This window comes from Alosa sapidissima, chromosome 9 (genome assembly GCF_018492685.1).
Source record: "Alosa sapidissima isolate fAloSap1 chromosome 9, fAloSap1.pri, whole genome shotgun sequence".
Classification (NCBI taxonomy): domain Eukaryota; kingdom Metazoa; phylum Chordata; class Actinopteri; order Clupeiformes; family Clupeidae; genus Alosa; species Alosa sapidissima.
Window position 1 is genome coordinate 19700799 of NC_055965.1, and position 17209 is coordinate 19718007.

Sequence of the window (17209 nt, forward strand, 5' to 3'; positions counted from 1 at the left end):
AAAATACAAATTATACTAACTAACACTTAATCTAAATCAATTCTAAAAACAGTATCCACATAGTGGTGATTAATCAATCAGAGGCGCTTGCAATGACTGAGGCAGGGACTGAGCCTGTGATTCTCTGTGCATAGTAAGGTATGGTAAGGTGCTCTAAGGTGCTCTGTGTGAATGAGTGTCATGGTGGTAGTGCAATGGTGATAGTGGTCATGGTGATAGTGCAAATGAGTAAGTCCAACAGTGCAACAATGCAGAAATAAAGTAAAGTAAAGTCTATATATCTATATATTTAACTATTTAAAGAAAATGTATAAGTGTGGCCACAGTTCGGCTGTGGCACGGAGGGGGGGTTATGCATGTGCTAATGTGCTAATATAGCACGCAAACAGTGAGGCATAAAGACAGTGGTAAAAGTGGCTAGTGGACAGACAGTATCCAAACATGGAGGGGGTGAAGAGGCAGACAGACTATACAGAGACTATACAGTTCAGTGGCCCTGGGGACAAATGACTTTCTCAGTCTGTCAGTTGTGCAAGGCAGTGAGCGAAGTCTAAAGTTGACTAAAAATAGGAATACAAATTCATCTTTTGGAAATTGATCTTAATGCCTTAATTAAAAAAAATGAGGAAAAATCCAACGTTTAATGACACCAATTTTCTTTGTGAATGAATAATGTATCGCAAATAAATACAGGTTCTTCCTTAAAAGATATGGGTAAAAGATGTAGTTAGTTAAGGTACTTAGAAGACGCTTTTATCCAAAGTGCTTTAATACTAAAAATGCAAAGACTACTTCAAGCCAAAGGAAGTAGTGACTGTAAGAAACAAAACTGGTTTTACCTCCATGCACAGGAGTTTTAAGAGTTTTAAGATAAGTTTGTTTCCCTTCAAGGTTGGATTTGTCCTCATTGTTTTCAACGTGGGTCTAAGATAAATGTTTTTAGTCAACTTTACCAGCCAATAGATATGGAGGACACTGTATATCATGCAATAAAAAATAAAATACAAAAGTAGCTTAGTGTGAGAATGAATGAACACACCCAAACTAGTCTTGAACATAAAGCACAGGAGTTTTATTATCAGATGATGTGCTGGTTTTTCCCTCAGAAATGCCAACACCCAAAGCCAAATGAATGCTGTGAATTGTGTCGTGTTGCCAGAACTATGAGCACATCATAAAGTTCGTCCAGTCAACATGAGAGTTTTGTTACATCGCTCATAAAAGAAGTCAACACAATGCCTGCTTCACCATTCCATTAAAGGAACCGTATGTAAGAAATGTATTTCAATTAATCATAAAATGGCCCTGATATGTCACTAGACATTAAGAAATCATGTTCATTTCAAATACTTATATCACTGACAATAGTAGACCGGCCAGGATATTGTCATTTAAAAAGTGAAGTTGCAGCCCTCAACTGATGTTGATGTTGTGTTTTGTCATGTCATGTTGTGTTTTGGCCTGATGCGCCACTCTCCACCTATCTACTAATAACAAAGTCAGTAGTCTTTCGGCATATGGGTTGGCAACCTCGAGTCAGGGGGGAGCGGGAGGGGATACACCGCTCTACAGTAATTTGAAAGTGATTGCAGTACCAGTTTTGGCCACAATCTTACATATGGTTCCTTTAAATAATCCCCAGAGTTGGTTTACTGCATCTTATTATACGGCTCTTCACAATGCTAGTAGAACGCTCCATTGACTTGAATGGGATTTCCCAACGTTCTACGGTAAAATAAATTCATGTAATTACCGCTGCAAACATATATTTACCTCTGTCAATGGCAACGGGTTTTGTGCTGCTGATCATATCACTCCGTATTCCGGTCAAGTATTCCGGTCACTTCTTGCATTAGAAATTCATTCAAAAGTGAAAGCAGACGGTTGATCAGCTGTGTTCTAAAGAATGTTTGATTCAAGTTCAGCGTGTGTTGCGAACTATTTGTTTCTCAGCAAAAGCCACAACGAAACGGTAACAAACTAGATGTACCGCAGAGCGGTACAAAATATGACCGCCGCCCAGTCCAGCACATGTTTTCCACAAAATAAGTCACGCTGAAAGGCATATATGATTCTAACTGTCTCACTGAATTGCATTATGCACACTCAATTCTCACTGGTATCTGCTAGACAACAAGTACCAAAACATGATTAGTTCATAGATTTCACATGTAATATACATTTTATACAACCCCACCCCCATCTTGCCTGTTCATAATTCTGAGAAATTCTTGAATTGTGTGCATGTGTGCGTGTACATGTTTATGTTTATGTGTGTGTGGGTGGGTGTGTGTGTAAGTGTGCATGTGCTTGTGTGTTTGCCTGTTTATGTGCCTGTGTGTGTGCATGTGCATGCATGCGTATATATGTCTACTGTGTGATTATGTGCCATACGTAGGATTACTGTGAATGTATGTGTGTGTGTGTGTGTATCTGTTTATGCACATGTGTGCATATGGAATGGGTTTACATGACCCCTGGAGGCAAACATATGCAAAAAATTGGTCATCCTAGGCCCTACGGTTCTCAAGATATTCACAGAAAACTGTCTCCTTTCAGGGGGTCCAGTCCAGCGGGGGGGCTACAGATCAAAACGAAAAGCGATGGTTTCATGCTATCCATGTGGGGTTACATGCCCACCAAGTTTCGTGTACCCCGGTCTTTCAGTGACCCAGGAATCATTGTTGGTGTACGGTCACTAAATGTACACATAAATTATTTTATTGTAAGGCCCCCTGTTACAACCGAGGGTTCACCCCGCGACCCACAAATGCAAATTCCGCGAATGCCAAAGTCAAACGCGAAAACCAAAAGCCAGCCTACCTAATTTACCAAGATAGCTTGTTAGTCTAGGGGGTTTAACAATAGCTAGCTAAATTGAGCCCTCAGTGTAACTTGCCCTGCGTGTATGTGGTAACTTGAGTTGGGAGTCTATATCAGTGGTGTGGGTTTCCCATTATGGGAAAATAAGTCCCTTCAGGGCGAAACAAGACCCCTCCGCTGGTGTGTCGGGGTCCGGTTCGTCCTGTCGGGACTTATTTTCCCCATAATGACCGGCGTTCTATACATTATTCCTTACCTGTGTCATGTTGTACAGCCTTGGCACAATGAATTTACAGTTTTTCTTCATTTGCTTTCATGCTTCTGTCAACTCTAACATCACATTTTCAAAACAATTAGCACACAGTCTTAAACAAAAGCAGTCTGGCCAAAATAACGCTTACAAAACATTTCAGACATGCAACAAAAGTTAAACATTCCTTCAAACAATGCACGTTCAACCCTAATTTTTGCGATGTCTGTGCCATTTCTTGAAAGTTTGCGTAGTATGTGTAAAAAGGCGAACAAGCATACCACAGCATGAATTATATTCTTCCCTCCAAACATGCACCTGTCATTGACCTTTAAGACCTAAAATAAGCACCTAGACTACACAAATTTGTACATTCAAGTACAGCTACCTGTCAGTTGTCATTGACAGACCTACAGTACACACCTGGACTTGTCACCCTTTGTATTGCCCTTTCACAATATAATAGATACAGTTCTTCTCTCAGTCATTAAAAGGTGCCTTTAGTCTCTTTGATCCATGCTTGCAAATTCTGTAACAACGCAAGAGGTGGTATCTTTGAAAACATTTTGCAAAGAAATTTCACATCACTTCAGAGTTTCATAATAATGCAAACAATATCTGATGACTTCTTATTTGTTCAACTCAGTTAATCCAATAGAGTTTGGAGTATTTCATCAAGTGCATCTAGTAAGAAAAACTGTACCACCTCTCCTGTGTATATCTGAGATCTTTCTTTTTAAACAAAAATCTTTTTGGACATTGTGAGGCTGTTCTTAATCCTGTGGGAAACCACATACCTGAAATCAAATACTAAATTGTTACCCAACACCAATGGGAATGTGTTAACAAAACCTGAACAACAAAACTGCTCAATAGAAGAATACAAAAAAAATAATGCCCCCTCCCTGCCTCTCCATAATGCCCCCTCCCTGCCTCTCCATAATGCCCCCTCCCTGCCTCTCCATATTGCCCCCTCCCTGCCTCTCCATATTGCCCCCTCCCTGCCTCTCAACTGTGTATAAAGCACTGTCAGTCTGCCCCAGTTCCTCACACACAGCGACTTTTCCCCTCTACCTGCAGATCAACGGACAAGGCGTTTAAGTGACGGAAGCGTTGGCGTTGGGTGAGATGCTGGGGCTGCTGGCGGTGGCGATGGTCGCGGCGCTGGTCGCTGGTCCGGCTGAGGGACAATTTCTGACCAAGTGCGAGCTGAAGGCAGCGCTCGAGGACGCACTGTTGGAGGACAAAGGCGGCAGGAAGGGGGCGTTCAATCTGCAGGACCTTGTGGCCAAGCGTGAGTGTTGAACCTTTACTTTTACTAAGACTGATTTTAATGCTTCATGGATTGAGTTGATGTTCAATTAAAACATTTTTTTACTGCTTTGCTTAAAACTAGTTGTGACTATTCATTCTGGATGCATACATGCTGATGAAGTACATTTATATATTTATGTATAGCTGCAGTATCCCATAATCTCCCCTCTTCCCCAGTCAGCAAAGCCGAGGTCAACCCGACCCTGGTGACTGTCATTCACCCCTCCAGGCCAGAGGGTGCGACTGAGCCGGCTGACAAGCCAGAGGGACCCGAGCCTGTGATTCCTCCACTGACCAGGCCGGTCCGGCAACCACTCCAACTGAGGCAGCGGGCAGTGATGGGCAGCAGAGGCTGCATCGAGATACGGTTCAGACGGTGGGTGGTGACAATATGCATAAGAGCAGAAGAGGCGCGAAACAACCCGTTGAACCCGTTGAGCCCATTGGATACACCTTCACTTGAGCTATGCCAGATGCGCTGCAGTGGTGAGTTTTTTTGGGGGGCGGGGTTCTTCTCCCATAGGCTAGGATAGGATACTTTAATGTATTTTATTGATTACTGGTAGGCAATTAATTGCCATCATTTCTTTGAGAATTGAGATTGCAAACATACAGGACCTTCCACACTGCGTTTTTGTTACAAATATTATAGAGATATTCTTTTTTCTCAGAATAAGTTTGTTTCCCGTCAAGGTTTTCAGTGTGGGTAAAGATAAATTGACAAAATATATTTTTAGTCAACTTTACTAGGGGTACCCAAACTGGCCTTAAACATAAATCAGTCATGACTATTTCACCAATGTGGGATAAACATAACTACAACTGTTACAATCACTGTTTTTACTAATTCTGAGTTTTGTTTTCCCTCATAGATTTGATGGGCATCAGGGATGACATGGCCTGTATGAAGGAACTGAAGAGAGACCAAGAAAATATGTGAGGAACTGAATTAAAACAAGCAAACAAACAAACCAGCAAATAAATAGATAAACGCTATAACCACTACTTCTAATAATAATACTAGTAATAAATAAATATAAATAAATAAATAAACAAACAAATAAACAAATGAATAGATAAATGCCATAACCACTACTTCTAATAATAATACTAGTAATAATAATAATAATGATGAAAAAATATTATTATTAATTACACACAAAACATTGGGTGTCAATTATTATTATTATGATGATGATGATTATTATTATGATTATTATTATTATTATGATTATTATTATTAATAATAATAATAATAATAATAATAATACACAAAAACGTGTGTCATTATTATGAATAAATTATACACAGAAACATTGTGTGTAAACTTCTCAGGTAAACACACACACACACACACACACACACACACTCTCATCGTGAGGGCCAGAGGGTGAGTAGAGACAACCATTTCAGATCGAGGATTAGAATCTCTCAATTTGGCAGTTATTGGAACAGCTTATTTTGGTCTTTTTGTCATATTTTTGCTTGCAGAAAAAATTCCTGATATTTCTTGTGAGGGTTTACGTCACAGTCAGTAATATTTAACCACCCATGCAAGTATTACTATAACCTGGAAGCCAGCCCAAACTAATCCAGCCCACAAAATCTATCTATCTATCTATCTTCTCCTGACTGTCCATATTGTTCTTGCAGGATGGCCAAAAGGTTTCCACAGAAATGCTCCGTTGTTCGTTCGGACTACTTCGACGAGTGCCCCTGAGTGAACACGCGGACACTCACACTTCTGTCACTCAACATATCCACTATTAGTTCTAATGTCTTTTTTCTGCCATGAGTAAATGTGACCTTGTGAAATTCTTGAGCAATTCAACATTTGGTAACATAATCCAGTCAGTTGTTGGCCTACCAACACCTCTGCGGATTCTGCTCTTTTAACACATGAATAAAAAAGAATAGCTTCACAAAACAAATGTCTTGTTTGTTCTTGAAACATTTATGATCATTTTCCACACACTTTAATGGGAAGTGTTCAAGTGATGGACGGCACTGAACTTTCTACAGGAAAGACTCCCATCTCCTGAAAGAGCCATGGCCTGAGAAACAGAAGAATGATACTATTTAATAAGTCGTCAAGAAATATTTATTTGTAATCACAAATCACAATTATGTTGGTGTGTGCATGGTCTGTTGGTGTTGGTTGATTGTTTAGTTTTATTGTTTTTTTATCGTAATTATTATATTGTCATAGTCATAGTTCACGGCAAGTTCTTATGAAAAGAAAGTTATGTCATTTCACAAGTTACGGGTTGTCACAAGCTGTCAGCATGTACAAATGGAACGCATAATTAGTCCCTCATTTTACAGACCGTTATTTTATAACGATGATAATCTTTAGAGAACTTAGAGGAGAAATCCGGCGATTTTCCACATAGATCTGCCTGGCTGTGTTAGCTGCTAGCTGTAGCAACTCGAGCTAGGTAAAACCTATTGTTTTCGTTTTTTCTGTACCGGTACGAGAAAAGGAGATCTATGTGAAAACTGGCCGGATTTCACTTTTAATGGGATGGCTATAGCTCTGTTTAATGTGCACACTACTGTACACACCTAGCAGTATACTATTTACTCTTGGGATCATGCAATATAAATAGACTGCAACCCAATCTGGACATAAAGACAATATACTGTAACTGTATTCTGACACTACTGTATACTTATACACCACTTGTACACTCACTCACCATGTTGTGAGTGAGTGTACTGTATGTGATATGGCCAGGGCTACTGTGCAGGTCTGAATGCTACATGTATGGCTGCTACTGCCGCTCCTGCACTCTTAGCTTAGGTCGTACTCATACTGCTGATTGAGTTTGCTTGACAGACCGTGTGTTTGTTTGTGTGAATTGGACAGCATGTTTATGAATGTATGTGTGTGTTTGTGTTTGAGTATGTTAATTAAACAGCAAGTTTAATTATTTTGAATGTGTGTGTGTGTGTGTTAATTGGATAACATGTTTGTGTGTATGTGTGTGTGTGTGTTTGTGTATGTTAATTAAACAGCATGTTTTGTGTGTGAGAGAAATAGTGTGTGTGTGTGTTTGTTTGTTTGTTTGTTTGTTTGTGTTTGAGTATGTTAATTAAATAGCATGTTTTTGAATGTGTGTGTGTGTGTTAATTGGACAAGATGTTTGTGTGTGTGTGTGTGTGTGAGAGAATAGAGAGAGAGAGATAGTGTGTATGTGTGTGTGCATGTGTGTCTGTGATGTGTGTGTGTGAGATGTGTGAGCGAGTGCTGCTGCTCCTGTTTGAAGCGCCTCCAGAACTAGGTCAGGTTTCTGCACCACTTCCATCCTCATCTGATCACCCTCCCTTGTGTCATTGCACCCGCAGCGAGACAGGGGGCGCCAGTGAGCTGAAATAGGCCGTCTGACTGAAAAGGAGGGAGGGAGGAAGGGAGGAGGAGAAGAGGATTGAGAGAGTGAGAGAGATGTTGGATCAGGCAAGTGCCAAAGGCAAGTGCAGCATGGCACATTAGTGAGGACACCTGTGGGTTTGGGAAAGTCATTGCAGCAGTGAGATGGGTGATATGGGTATGCTGTAGGGCTGCAGATGATGTAGCTTATCTAATGTGTGTGTGTGTGAGAGAGAGAGAAAGAGAGAGCAATCTGCCATGTGTGTGTGTGTGAGGGAGAGTGTGCAATGTGCCGCAAGTCAGAAGCAGGTTCAGCTCTCACTGCACTCTCTCTCTCTCCCTCTCTACATTTCACCTCCATCCTCCTCACATGCACATTTTGAACACAGCTTCCTGAGGGATACAACCAGGAAGGAGCGAGGGAAGGGAACGAGACCATAAAGAAAACAAGAGAAAAAGGACAATGAAAAGAAAAAAACCTCTGTTACATAACTCCTCTCGTCCTTCTCCCTCATTCGCTCGGCCACTCCACGCCAACACTGCGTAGCATCGCTGCCTGGAGCGGAGGAGAGCGGTTGCCGTAGTTACGGTGACCGCCCTGCTCCCTCCCCTAACCCCGCCCCCCTACCCCTTAATAATGTGATAACGGGAGGAAGATGCGTCGATGAGGAAGAGGAGGGGCGGATCTGTAAGCAGAGTCAGAGTCAGCTCAACTTGTGTCTTGCAGAGCAGAGAAGAAGAGCAGCAGACCTGTATCAGCTCCGGTCCTTGTTGCTAAATCAGGGAGAAGCTGCGCGCCGGCTCCATATCTCTACTCCCTGTTGACTGCACTCTACAGGACGAGTGGGACGACCTATAGCAGGGTGAGTCCTGAGTCCAGGTCCTCACTGAAAACAAGCGGCAGCAGAGGAGAGGAATACAGGTGTGTGTGTGTGTGTCCTGATTTATGCAGTGTGCTATGTGTTAAACACATGCCTTGTGTGTTGCATGCGTGTGAGCCATCAGCTTCACCCTATTTGACATCAGCATTCTCCCCCCTTCAGCTTGTGATATTTGCCCATGCATATGTGTGTGTGTGTGTGTGTGTGGCTGCATGACTCCTTTTAGTGAATGAATGCACAGCCGACACGAGCATGCGTAAGAGACAGCAGCACAGTCGAGTCACAGGGAGACAGCCCTGGCTGTCTGGGATGTCGGCGTGCGACGCAGGGTATGAGACTGTCCTTGAAGCTATTTTTTTTTTTTTTCCGTTCTCATCTCATGTGCTGCTCATGTTCTCCGTTCTTGTTTTGGAGAAGTGCCCAGATTTAGTGTGATCTAGTGTGTTGTGGAGAGATATGGCTTAGCTCAGCTAATGCTGCTTCATGTGTCAGGTGTCAAGCTTACTGCACGTGTGCGTGGGTGTAAAAGCATGTTGCATCCAGCATGTTATCAGACATTTTAAACCAGCCTGCAGCTGTCTGACAGAAAATGGATCAGAGAAAAAGATAAACGTACCTTGTCTGACTGTGTGCGTGTGAGTGTGTGCGTGGGATGTGTGCATGTGTGTGTGTGGGATGTGTGTGTGGGATGTGGGTGTGTGTAGCAGTCAGTGTTCCAGTTGCCAGGACTTTTAGTTCCACTTATGCAACATGCTCGACATGTTTAAGGCCTAATTGCTCAGCCTTATGAATCCGTAGAGGTAAATATGCCGGCTTCTAGTTCTACGAGAGAGTTTCTTATATAGCAATCTTAGCGGTTTAACCATTAACAAAATAACCTAGTGGCTAACTAGGTTAGTTTGACTCACATGTATGGATCACTCTGAATCCAACCAATTCCCCTACACCTAGCCTTAGCTTGGCATAAATGGGCATTACCTTACATAGAGAAGTACTGTCACTTGTCTCATAAACTTTTTTTTTCCTTTTATACCTTAGTAGAACAAAATGTACAGATGCTAAAGATCATAACAGTGAGAGTATTCAGTTTTGCCTGTATGCCAGGACTTTCAGTCAAAGGAGTTTTTTTAAGTTCCTCCATTGATTTCATCAATCAATCAATCAATCAGTCAATCAATCCGTCTCTCCTTCCTGCTGATTCCAGACGGTCCTGTGATCGCCCGCGTCATGCCCCTGATGTTCCTGGACTGGTTCGTACCCGTTTACCTGCTGGTGTCGGTGCTGGTGCTGGTCGGGTTCGGCGCCTGCCTCTACTTCCTGGAGCCGGGCCTGCAGGACCCCCACAAGTGGAGCAACAAGTCTGTGCAGCACCCCCCTCTGACCGTCGCCAGGAACGGCAAGGAGGAGGAAGGCAAGGTGCTGACATGACGAAGGACAAAGAAAAAACAAGGGAAAGAGAGAGAGTCTAAACTCTCATCTTCTCAGCTGTTGGAGTTGGTACAGTATACTGTGCTGTAGCATAGAATTCTGGAGTTAAAGGTAGAGTCTGCAATTCTAAGATAATAGACTTGGTCTTAAAACTCCTCGCGCTCCTTTAGCATGTCCATTCAATGTTTGCACTAAAACAGCTCCTGTGTAAGTACACCCAGCCCCAGGTCTGTAACAAACATGGCCCAGACAAAGCCATGAACAATTCCAGCCAATCAACATGTTGCTTCAGAAGCAAGAGGTGATTGACTGTTGAGCTTGAATGTCAACAACCCTCCGCCAGAATCGCAGACTGTACCTTTAATTAATACCTGTTTGTTTCTCTTGTACGAGAGAGGTGGTCATGAAACATATGATTTAAAGAAATGTTGCTGACTTCCCAGGATTTTATAGTTAACATCAGCCTAAATAATTAACATTCAGAGACATTTTTGGCCTTAGTAATTCAAGAGGAGGTCTTAAGTAAATAACATTTGTGAGACTGATGATTCCAGTTCTTAAATCCTACTTTGTAGTGTTTTTGACAAAAAGCCATGAAATTGCAAATGTGAAAGTTCAGAGGTCAATCCTCAGTATGCACTTTAGAATATACATAACATATATGACCGTCTGTCTGTGAATTTTAGATTGAATGGATATGAACCTTTTGAATCATCGATAAGTTGAATGCCAAATATTGTGTTGGTGCAAAACCATTGTTTTGTGAGTGCCAAATGCATTGTGGGTCACGCTGATACTGTTACTTCCTTAACTCTTTTAGATCGACAGTAAAAGTTATTTAATCTCTGCAATAATGAAGTGTGTGTGTGAATTGTAAATTAGTCCTAACAATATGTGAATTATTATCATTATTGAAATTATTATTTTTATTTTTTGAAAATCCACATGCTTTGTTAGTGTTATGGTCTGTTACATTGTTTTTGTAAACTGTCAATCATGTGCCAAACTACTGTATCAGTCATTTTCATGCCTTGTGTGTAAACTGTCACTGTATTTAGAGACACAGTTTCCATGTGCACATGCAACATTGTTTTTACACATTTTGTGTGTGTAAATTGTTAACCCTGTTTACACTAAACAGAAAAAAACTAGCCTTGCCTGGAAATATGATTCAGAAGTAATAAATGAATTATTTTTCATCTCCATTCGTGGGCTTGTTGTCTTATCTGAACAGTGAAGCTAATTAAGCATCTTACATCGGTACCTCCCTTTCAATGAAAAGATCAATGTGATGATCAAATGCGATCTTTTACATACTGTATGTAGATCTCTTGAGGTATGGCTGCCTGGTGCTCTAGTTGTTGGCTGCAGCAGCATGAGCTAGGTGGTAGGGTTTTTTCCCCCGGGGCAGATGCTGCCATTTCAGATGAAGCAGGTCCCCTGCCAGCACCCTACAGCAGGGCCGGGGGAAACCTTTGCCTGTCCTGTGTGCACTCTGCACTGGGTGAGCATGGGTGTGATATGGGCGTGTTCCCTGGGGTCTGTCCTGTACTGGGTGATATGGGTGTGTTCCCTGGGGTCTGTCCTGCACTCTGTGCTGGGTGAGCATGGGTGTGTTCCCTGGGGTCTGTCCTGTACTGGGTGATATGGGTGTGTTCCCTGGGGTCTGTCCTGCACTCTGTGCTGGGTGAGCATGTGTGTTCCCTGGGGTCTGTCCTGCACTCTGTGCTGGGTGAGCATGGGTGTGTTCCCTGGTGTTTTCCCATGGGGAGTAATAAAATGAGCCACTGCTGGAGTGGGAGAGCAAGACAGTGGCACTTTCAGAGCACAGGAATGGAGAGAATGCGTCTGGTACCCACCACTTCCCTCTGTCCATCTCTCTCTCTATATATCCCCCTCTCTCTCTCAACCTTTCTTTCTCTCTTCCTTTATTTTTCTCTCTCTTTCCACTCACTCATTCCCACAATTATGTTCACTTGTTTTCAAGAGGGATAAACAGACAAGGCATGCTCACAGAGGAACGCAGGTCAGTGATCTTGGCCTCTCATGATTCTTTTGATTCACAATTTTAACCTTGATTCATGGCCTTTTAATGATTCCTTTACACAACTGATCTGATTCTCAGCCTCTTTAAAGCTACTGGCATTGGTTGTTTTGGGCTCTCATTCAACTCTCAGGTTCGTATAAGGAAGCAATATTATTGAAATGGTTTTAAATATTATTGAAATGGTTTTAAATATTAGGTAACAACGACAGCTTGTCCAGGTTCAGTTTTTTAGTTGTCTTGGTGCATTCACTTGTTATAAGCTGCTGATATTGAATACCTTAGTATGTCTAAATATCAAACAAAAATAAATGTTATATTGCATAATAAGAACTAGCATCAGAGGTCCTAGGTTACATTTGATGGCCCATGTCATGTGACTGGAAAAGTAATTATGTATTATTGCTGCAAATTCATGCTGACAAGTACTGTGCGCTTATGTTTGCATATATACACATATACACAGATGTCGAACAGAAACATCTTTTAACCTGACAAGAACATGGGCCAGATAAAGGTGTAAAACAGTGTATAAACTCACTGATGTGTTTTTGTTCCTGTCTCATAGGGTGACATTCGCTTTGCTACTCTATCGGGCGTCACTATTAACATGTCCACAATGTGCATCGGTTGTGTTCTTCTGGCAATAGGCGATGTTCTTCTCACTGCAGTGCATGCTGGTCAGATTTGTAACGGCCATTACTCTTTACTGGACGTTTCACTGTGTGGTCTATAAATAGATGTGCTTGTCCAAGAAGTGCTGTGCCATACTAATCACCCGCTGTGTGCTCTCCTCAGCTTCTGCCACTCTCTCTGTGTGCTCTCCTCAGTTTTATTTGAGTCTTGTCTGCCTCTCTGTGACTCTCACTCGTTTGGACACGCATACGCACATACACACACACACACACTCACACGTGCACACACACACTCACTCACACACACAGTCACACACACACACACACACTTGGTCCCTCCTCCTGACACATTTGCCCTCTCCTTCTGCCACTCTCGTTTGCATTTCCTCTCACACACACGTGCATTTTCACACACATACTGTAACCTCACTTACACTCTCTCCTTCTCTCTCTCTCTCTCTCCTCTCACATTTGCTCCTTCCATCTGTCGCATAAAATTGAGATCTCTTTCCTCTCATTCTCTGTGTCTCTCTCTCACACACACGCACACACACAATCACACACACACACACACTCCACACTCCAGTCTACCACCACACAATGAGTTCTAACAAGCCTGCGCCTGGCAGAACCCTCTTGCCCCAAATAGCTCCCCCGTCTCCCAAAATAACTCTGACGCGCCCCACATCCTCCCGGGGCGTCCCGCACGTGCCCCTCTCCCCCCCGCTAATTCAGAAGAAGCCCCCCCACACCCCCCCTCTGCAGCCCGCAACACAGCTGCCAGGACCGCAGGCCACCCGCTCCCAGCCAAACAGGTACACTGAGCCCATCACTCAGACACCTCTCATAGAGCAGTCCTGCACTCAATGCCCCCGTCATTGGCATAATATAATGTTATTATAAACTGACTTCAGTTAATAGCTATTATATATATTATGTATTGCTTATATTACACATATAATATGAACAATATATATTATAGGCTACATATATGTGTTATATTGCCTATATAAGGGTTGAAACTGTGAAGGTAATCATCAAGCTGTAAATTCCATATGGGCCTGATCTGGTTCATACTGACTCCCCCTTTGATCCCATAAAGATATATTCCATTATTCCATACACATATATTTTCTTTCTCCTGCTACATTATGTTCACACTGACATGTTTTTCACCTCCCGGCGCTCAAATGAAATTGTTTCCCTAATGGAACGATGCGCCGGGACCGTTGTAAGTGAGGCACAAGAAGGAAAACAAAACACAAGGCTCCTAAAATTGCGAGCCACTTAAAAATAGTTCAACATTTGAGGTTGCATTTCCTTCCACAAAGGGTGGTTACTTGGCTTCCTGTCTTTGCTTAGTCAAGGAGCTAGTTATTAAGCTAAATATAACATAGCAACTACATGAACACAATCCATTTCCACCTTGGCTATTTTGAAATACTTGCATTTCGGAGGCAAAAAAGCGTGTCAGGGTGAACAATGCCTATAAACATTCACTATTTCATTTCCTTTTTCATAATCTAGAATCAAGTCTCCTATGTTAACAGATCCTTTGGTACTCATTCATTATACTAATATCCATACAACACACTGTACTATTCTCACTGTCATTCTCATAATCTAGAATAGACCTCTCAACTAACAACAAACACTATTGATCCAGGCATCATATGTGCCTATTGATCCAAGACACAATGGCCTCTTTACCATATGTTCTGTACCCTCTCATGTTTAGCCCCAACACTCCCAGATCTCTCCTGCCAATCAAGTCACCCCCATCGCTCATCCAATCAGAGACGAGAGACAAGGACCACCTCTTGACGGTGTCCAATCAGACAGACAGGATCAGCCCCTCCCTCGAAGTGTGGAATGAGAAATGGCCAGTGGAGGGCCAGACTCTGCGGCTGAGCCCAACCCCATCCAGCGAGAGGAAGGTCAGATCGATCTCCATCTCAAACCCTGAACAGTGCCCCTCCGCTGACGAGACAGCGGACTCAGAACCTCTGAATCATGATGCAGCCACTACTGGGAAGCATGACTCAGCAGTTCCATCCCATAATAGCAATGTCAAAGCCTCCCCAGCGTCATGGTCCAAGGAGAGAAAGAGACCCAGTTCCACCGTGGAGGTTGTCAAGGGGTCTCGTTCCGCTAGTCAAATAAAACGAAAATACCAGGACCCAGTCTTGCTTCAAGCCCGGCTTCGGTTGACCAAAACCGGGAAGGTGACAGACTCCAGCCCCAGGCTTCTGGGCAGAGGCCAGGAGATGAGGGGAGAGCAGGCCGCAAAAAGTACTCCAAGGGACAGCGCCTTCACAGCAGTGGAGAGAGATTCTCAAACAACAGCACGTGTCCAACATGCATCGCCAACGAGCGAGGCAACATCCATCCCCTGTGTGAGACCGACGAGGCCTCCACCGCCCACTACAAAGACCCAGAGAGCATGGAGCAGCAGCAGCTCAATGTCAGTCCAGACAAACAGGCAGGCACTGAGACCACCCAAAGCAATACCCACCATCTCACCATCCCCCACCAAACACAGAAACACTACGGAAGAATCCAGCTCTCATGTGGACCCTGCAGCTGCAGCTGTGGGTTACGGTGGCCCTGGAGGCCCACAGGGCCCTGGAGGAGAGCATCCTGACCATCTGGGCCATATGCAGGGAGAGGGTACATTTAGGTGAGACTCACCTTATCAAGAGCCAGTAGAGGTCCCACAACACAATAGTATATCATGATTCTTCAGCCACAATATTATAATATTATTATTATATATATTATAATTATATTATAATTTATAACAATACTGTAATAATAAATGTAACAATTCGATATCGAGTTGTGCACTCCAAGTTCTCAGAAAGTAAAAGTCCTGCCATATATTTACTCCAACCATTCACTAAATCAGCTGTTTCTAATGGGCACAACTCCTCAGCCAGGTAGATGAGCTAATTAGTGAAATCACCTGTGTTAAGTGTACAGGTAGAACCAATTCATGGGTTTCATCAGGTCCCTTTCCACAGGCGTAATTAATCAAGCACCATGCAGTCTGCATTCATAATCCAGGTGCTTGATTTTATACTGGAAAGGAAACCTGATGAAACCCATTAATACCTGGTAGGATTTTTACACCTCCGGGGGTAATACAATGTACTTTACATAAGCAAATAATAGTGAATGAAAACATAAAAGAGTAATAGTGTAAACATAAAAAGTAAAGTACATTAAATAGAATAATTTCTCATAATGTGTTATTTTTTTTTGTCTTTTCCTTCATAGCTGCCTTCCATGCAGAGTTTCGTCCTTCAGTCACGGCAGGGCCAGGCCTCAGCATTGCAGCTCAGACTCAAATCCAGGGCCACGACACCATGAAATGACCACATCGTGTCATGGCGGCCCACCAGATTGGACCGCCCGGCTGGCCAGGAGCTTCCCTTTGAAGAGCGACGACAGGTCGATGGAGGAAGCAGCTCAATTAGGCAGCCTCCCGCCGCCCTCTGCCCAGATCAAAGAGGGGGAAACGAGGGTCGACAGCCGGCCGACATGCCTGGCACCAAGTCAGCCGTGGGAGACCTCGGCTCAGGCCGCGCATCAGGCTGACAGACGGGTGGAGGAGGGGGGTGATGATCCCCATCAAAACAGCTTCACATGCTCTGAGGTGGAGTCCACACTGTGCCCTGTAGATGATGAGGATGACGATGACAGCGTAGGCGACCGCCACTCTGAGAGAGACAGGCGGTTTGCGACCCTGTGTGCGGATGCAGCCGTTGTGGAGGGCCGCAGGGCTGACTGCCCTCACCCACATCACAGAACAACAACACCCCGAGCGGGTCCACTGACAGCTGTCCAGCGGGGCACCAGCGAACGTGCCGCGAGCGCTCCAGAATGTTCCGCCAGTGAATGGGGGGCTCAGTGGCCGCTGTTGTCCACCGGCAGCCAACACCGGCCACAGCAACAACACCAACAACGCAAACACCAGAACCAACAGAACCGGGACCAGCACCTGCGGGGTCCGGTTCTGCTGACCCGACCTGGCAACAGGTCTCCCCAGTCAGCCAGACAGTCGTTTCGGCTGGTGGGCTCAGACGGCCCAGACACGGATGTGACCATGCCGGACCCCCCTCTATCCGAGCCATCTGTCTCCCTGGAGATGAGAACGTGGCAGGAGGGGAAGGTGCTGGACTCGGGGGTGTGGGTGACTATGGGTGAGTGAGTGAGTGAGTGAGTGGCATGTAGTGTATTTAGCTTGGAGGGAGGAGTAGAGGTTTTAAATGTTCAAGACTTCACAGAGGTTAACTTACTGTGCCTTTCATTTGTATGTCTGATAGTCTGACTACGTTGCCTAAATGTATTCCCTTAGCGGAAAATGTCAATGGGCCTGTTATAAATTCTTTTTTTTTTCTCAACGATTGGCACATTTCTTTCAAACCGTAATGAAGAAGCACTTGCCCTTATCAGCCCAAA

The 17209-nt window shown here is 43.7% G+C and overlaps 2 protein-coding genes and 1 long non-coding RNA gene across 3 annotated transcripts; all 3 read left to right on the forward strand.

Annotated features, from left to right (window-relative positions):
* Positions 1–4065: 4065 nt before the first annotated feature.
* On the forward strand, positions 4066–6277 carry LOC121717914. Its single transcript, XM_042102635.1, has 4 exons — positions 4066–4367; positions 4565–4873; positions 5260–5323; positions 6041–6277. The coding sequence occupies exons 1-4, from the start codon at positions 4202–4204 to the stop codon at positions 6105–6107; spliced, it is 606 nt and encodes a 201-aa protein (XP_041958569.1). The 5' UTR covers positions 4066–4201; the 3' UTR covers positions 6108–6277.
* A 2130-nt stretch (positions 6278–8407) lies between these two features.
* On the forward strand, positions 8408–10948 carry LOC121717923. The gene is made up of 2 exons (XR_006033820.1): positions 8408–8679; positions 9843–10948. It is a non-coding gene; the product is annotated as an uncharacterized LOC121717923 (long non-coding RNA).
* A 2397-nt stretch (positions 10949–13345) lies between these two features.
* On the forward strand, positions 13346–17112 carry LOC121718455. The gene is made up of 3 exons (XM_042103469.1): positions 13346–13560; positions 14499–15425; positions 16025–17112. Exons 1-3 carry the CDS (start codon positions 13346–13348, stop codon positions 16956–16958), a joined length of 2076 nt encoding a protein of 691 aa, XP_041959403.1. The 3' UTR covers positions 16959–17112.
* Positions 17113–17209: the final 97 nt, after the last annotated feature.

What these genes read in the sequence shown, in the direction of transcription:
- LOC121717914 (XM_042102635.1), top strand. Translation starts at nt 4,202, where the DNA reads ATGCTGGGGCTGCTGGCGGTGGCGATGGTCGCGGCGCTGGTCGCTGGT. An exon ending in ATGCCAGATGCGCTGCAGTG is followed by an intron (nt 4,874 to 5,259) that starts GTGAGTTTTTTT and finishes TTTCCCTCATAG; the next exon opens with ATTTGATGGGCATCAGGGAT. An exon ending in AAGAGAGACCAAGAAAATAT is followed by an intron (nt 5,324 to 6,040) that starts GTGAGGAACTGA and finishes TTGTTCTTGCAG; the next exon opens with GATGGCCAAAAGGTTTCCAC.
- LOC121718455 (XM_042103469.1), top strand. Translation starts at nt 13,346, where the DNA reads ATGAGTTCTAACAAGCCTGCGCCTGGCAGAACCCTCTTGCCCCAAATA. An exon ending in ACCCGCTCCCAGCCAAACAG is followed by an intron (nt 13,561 to 14,498) that starts GTACACTGAGCC and finishes CAACACTCCCAG; the next exon opens with ATCTCTCCTGCCAATCAAGT. An exon ending in CAGGGAGAGGGTACATTTAG is followed by an intron (nt 15,426 to 16,024) that starts GTGAGACTCACC and finishes TTTCCTTCATAG; the next exon opens with CTGCCTTCCATGCAGAGTTT.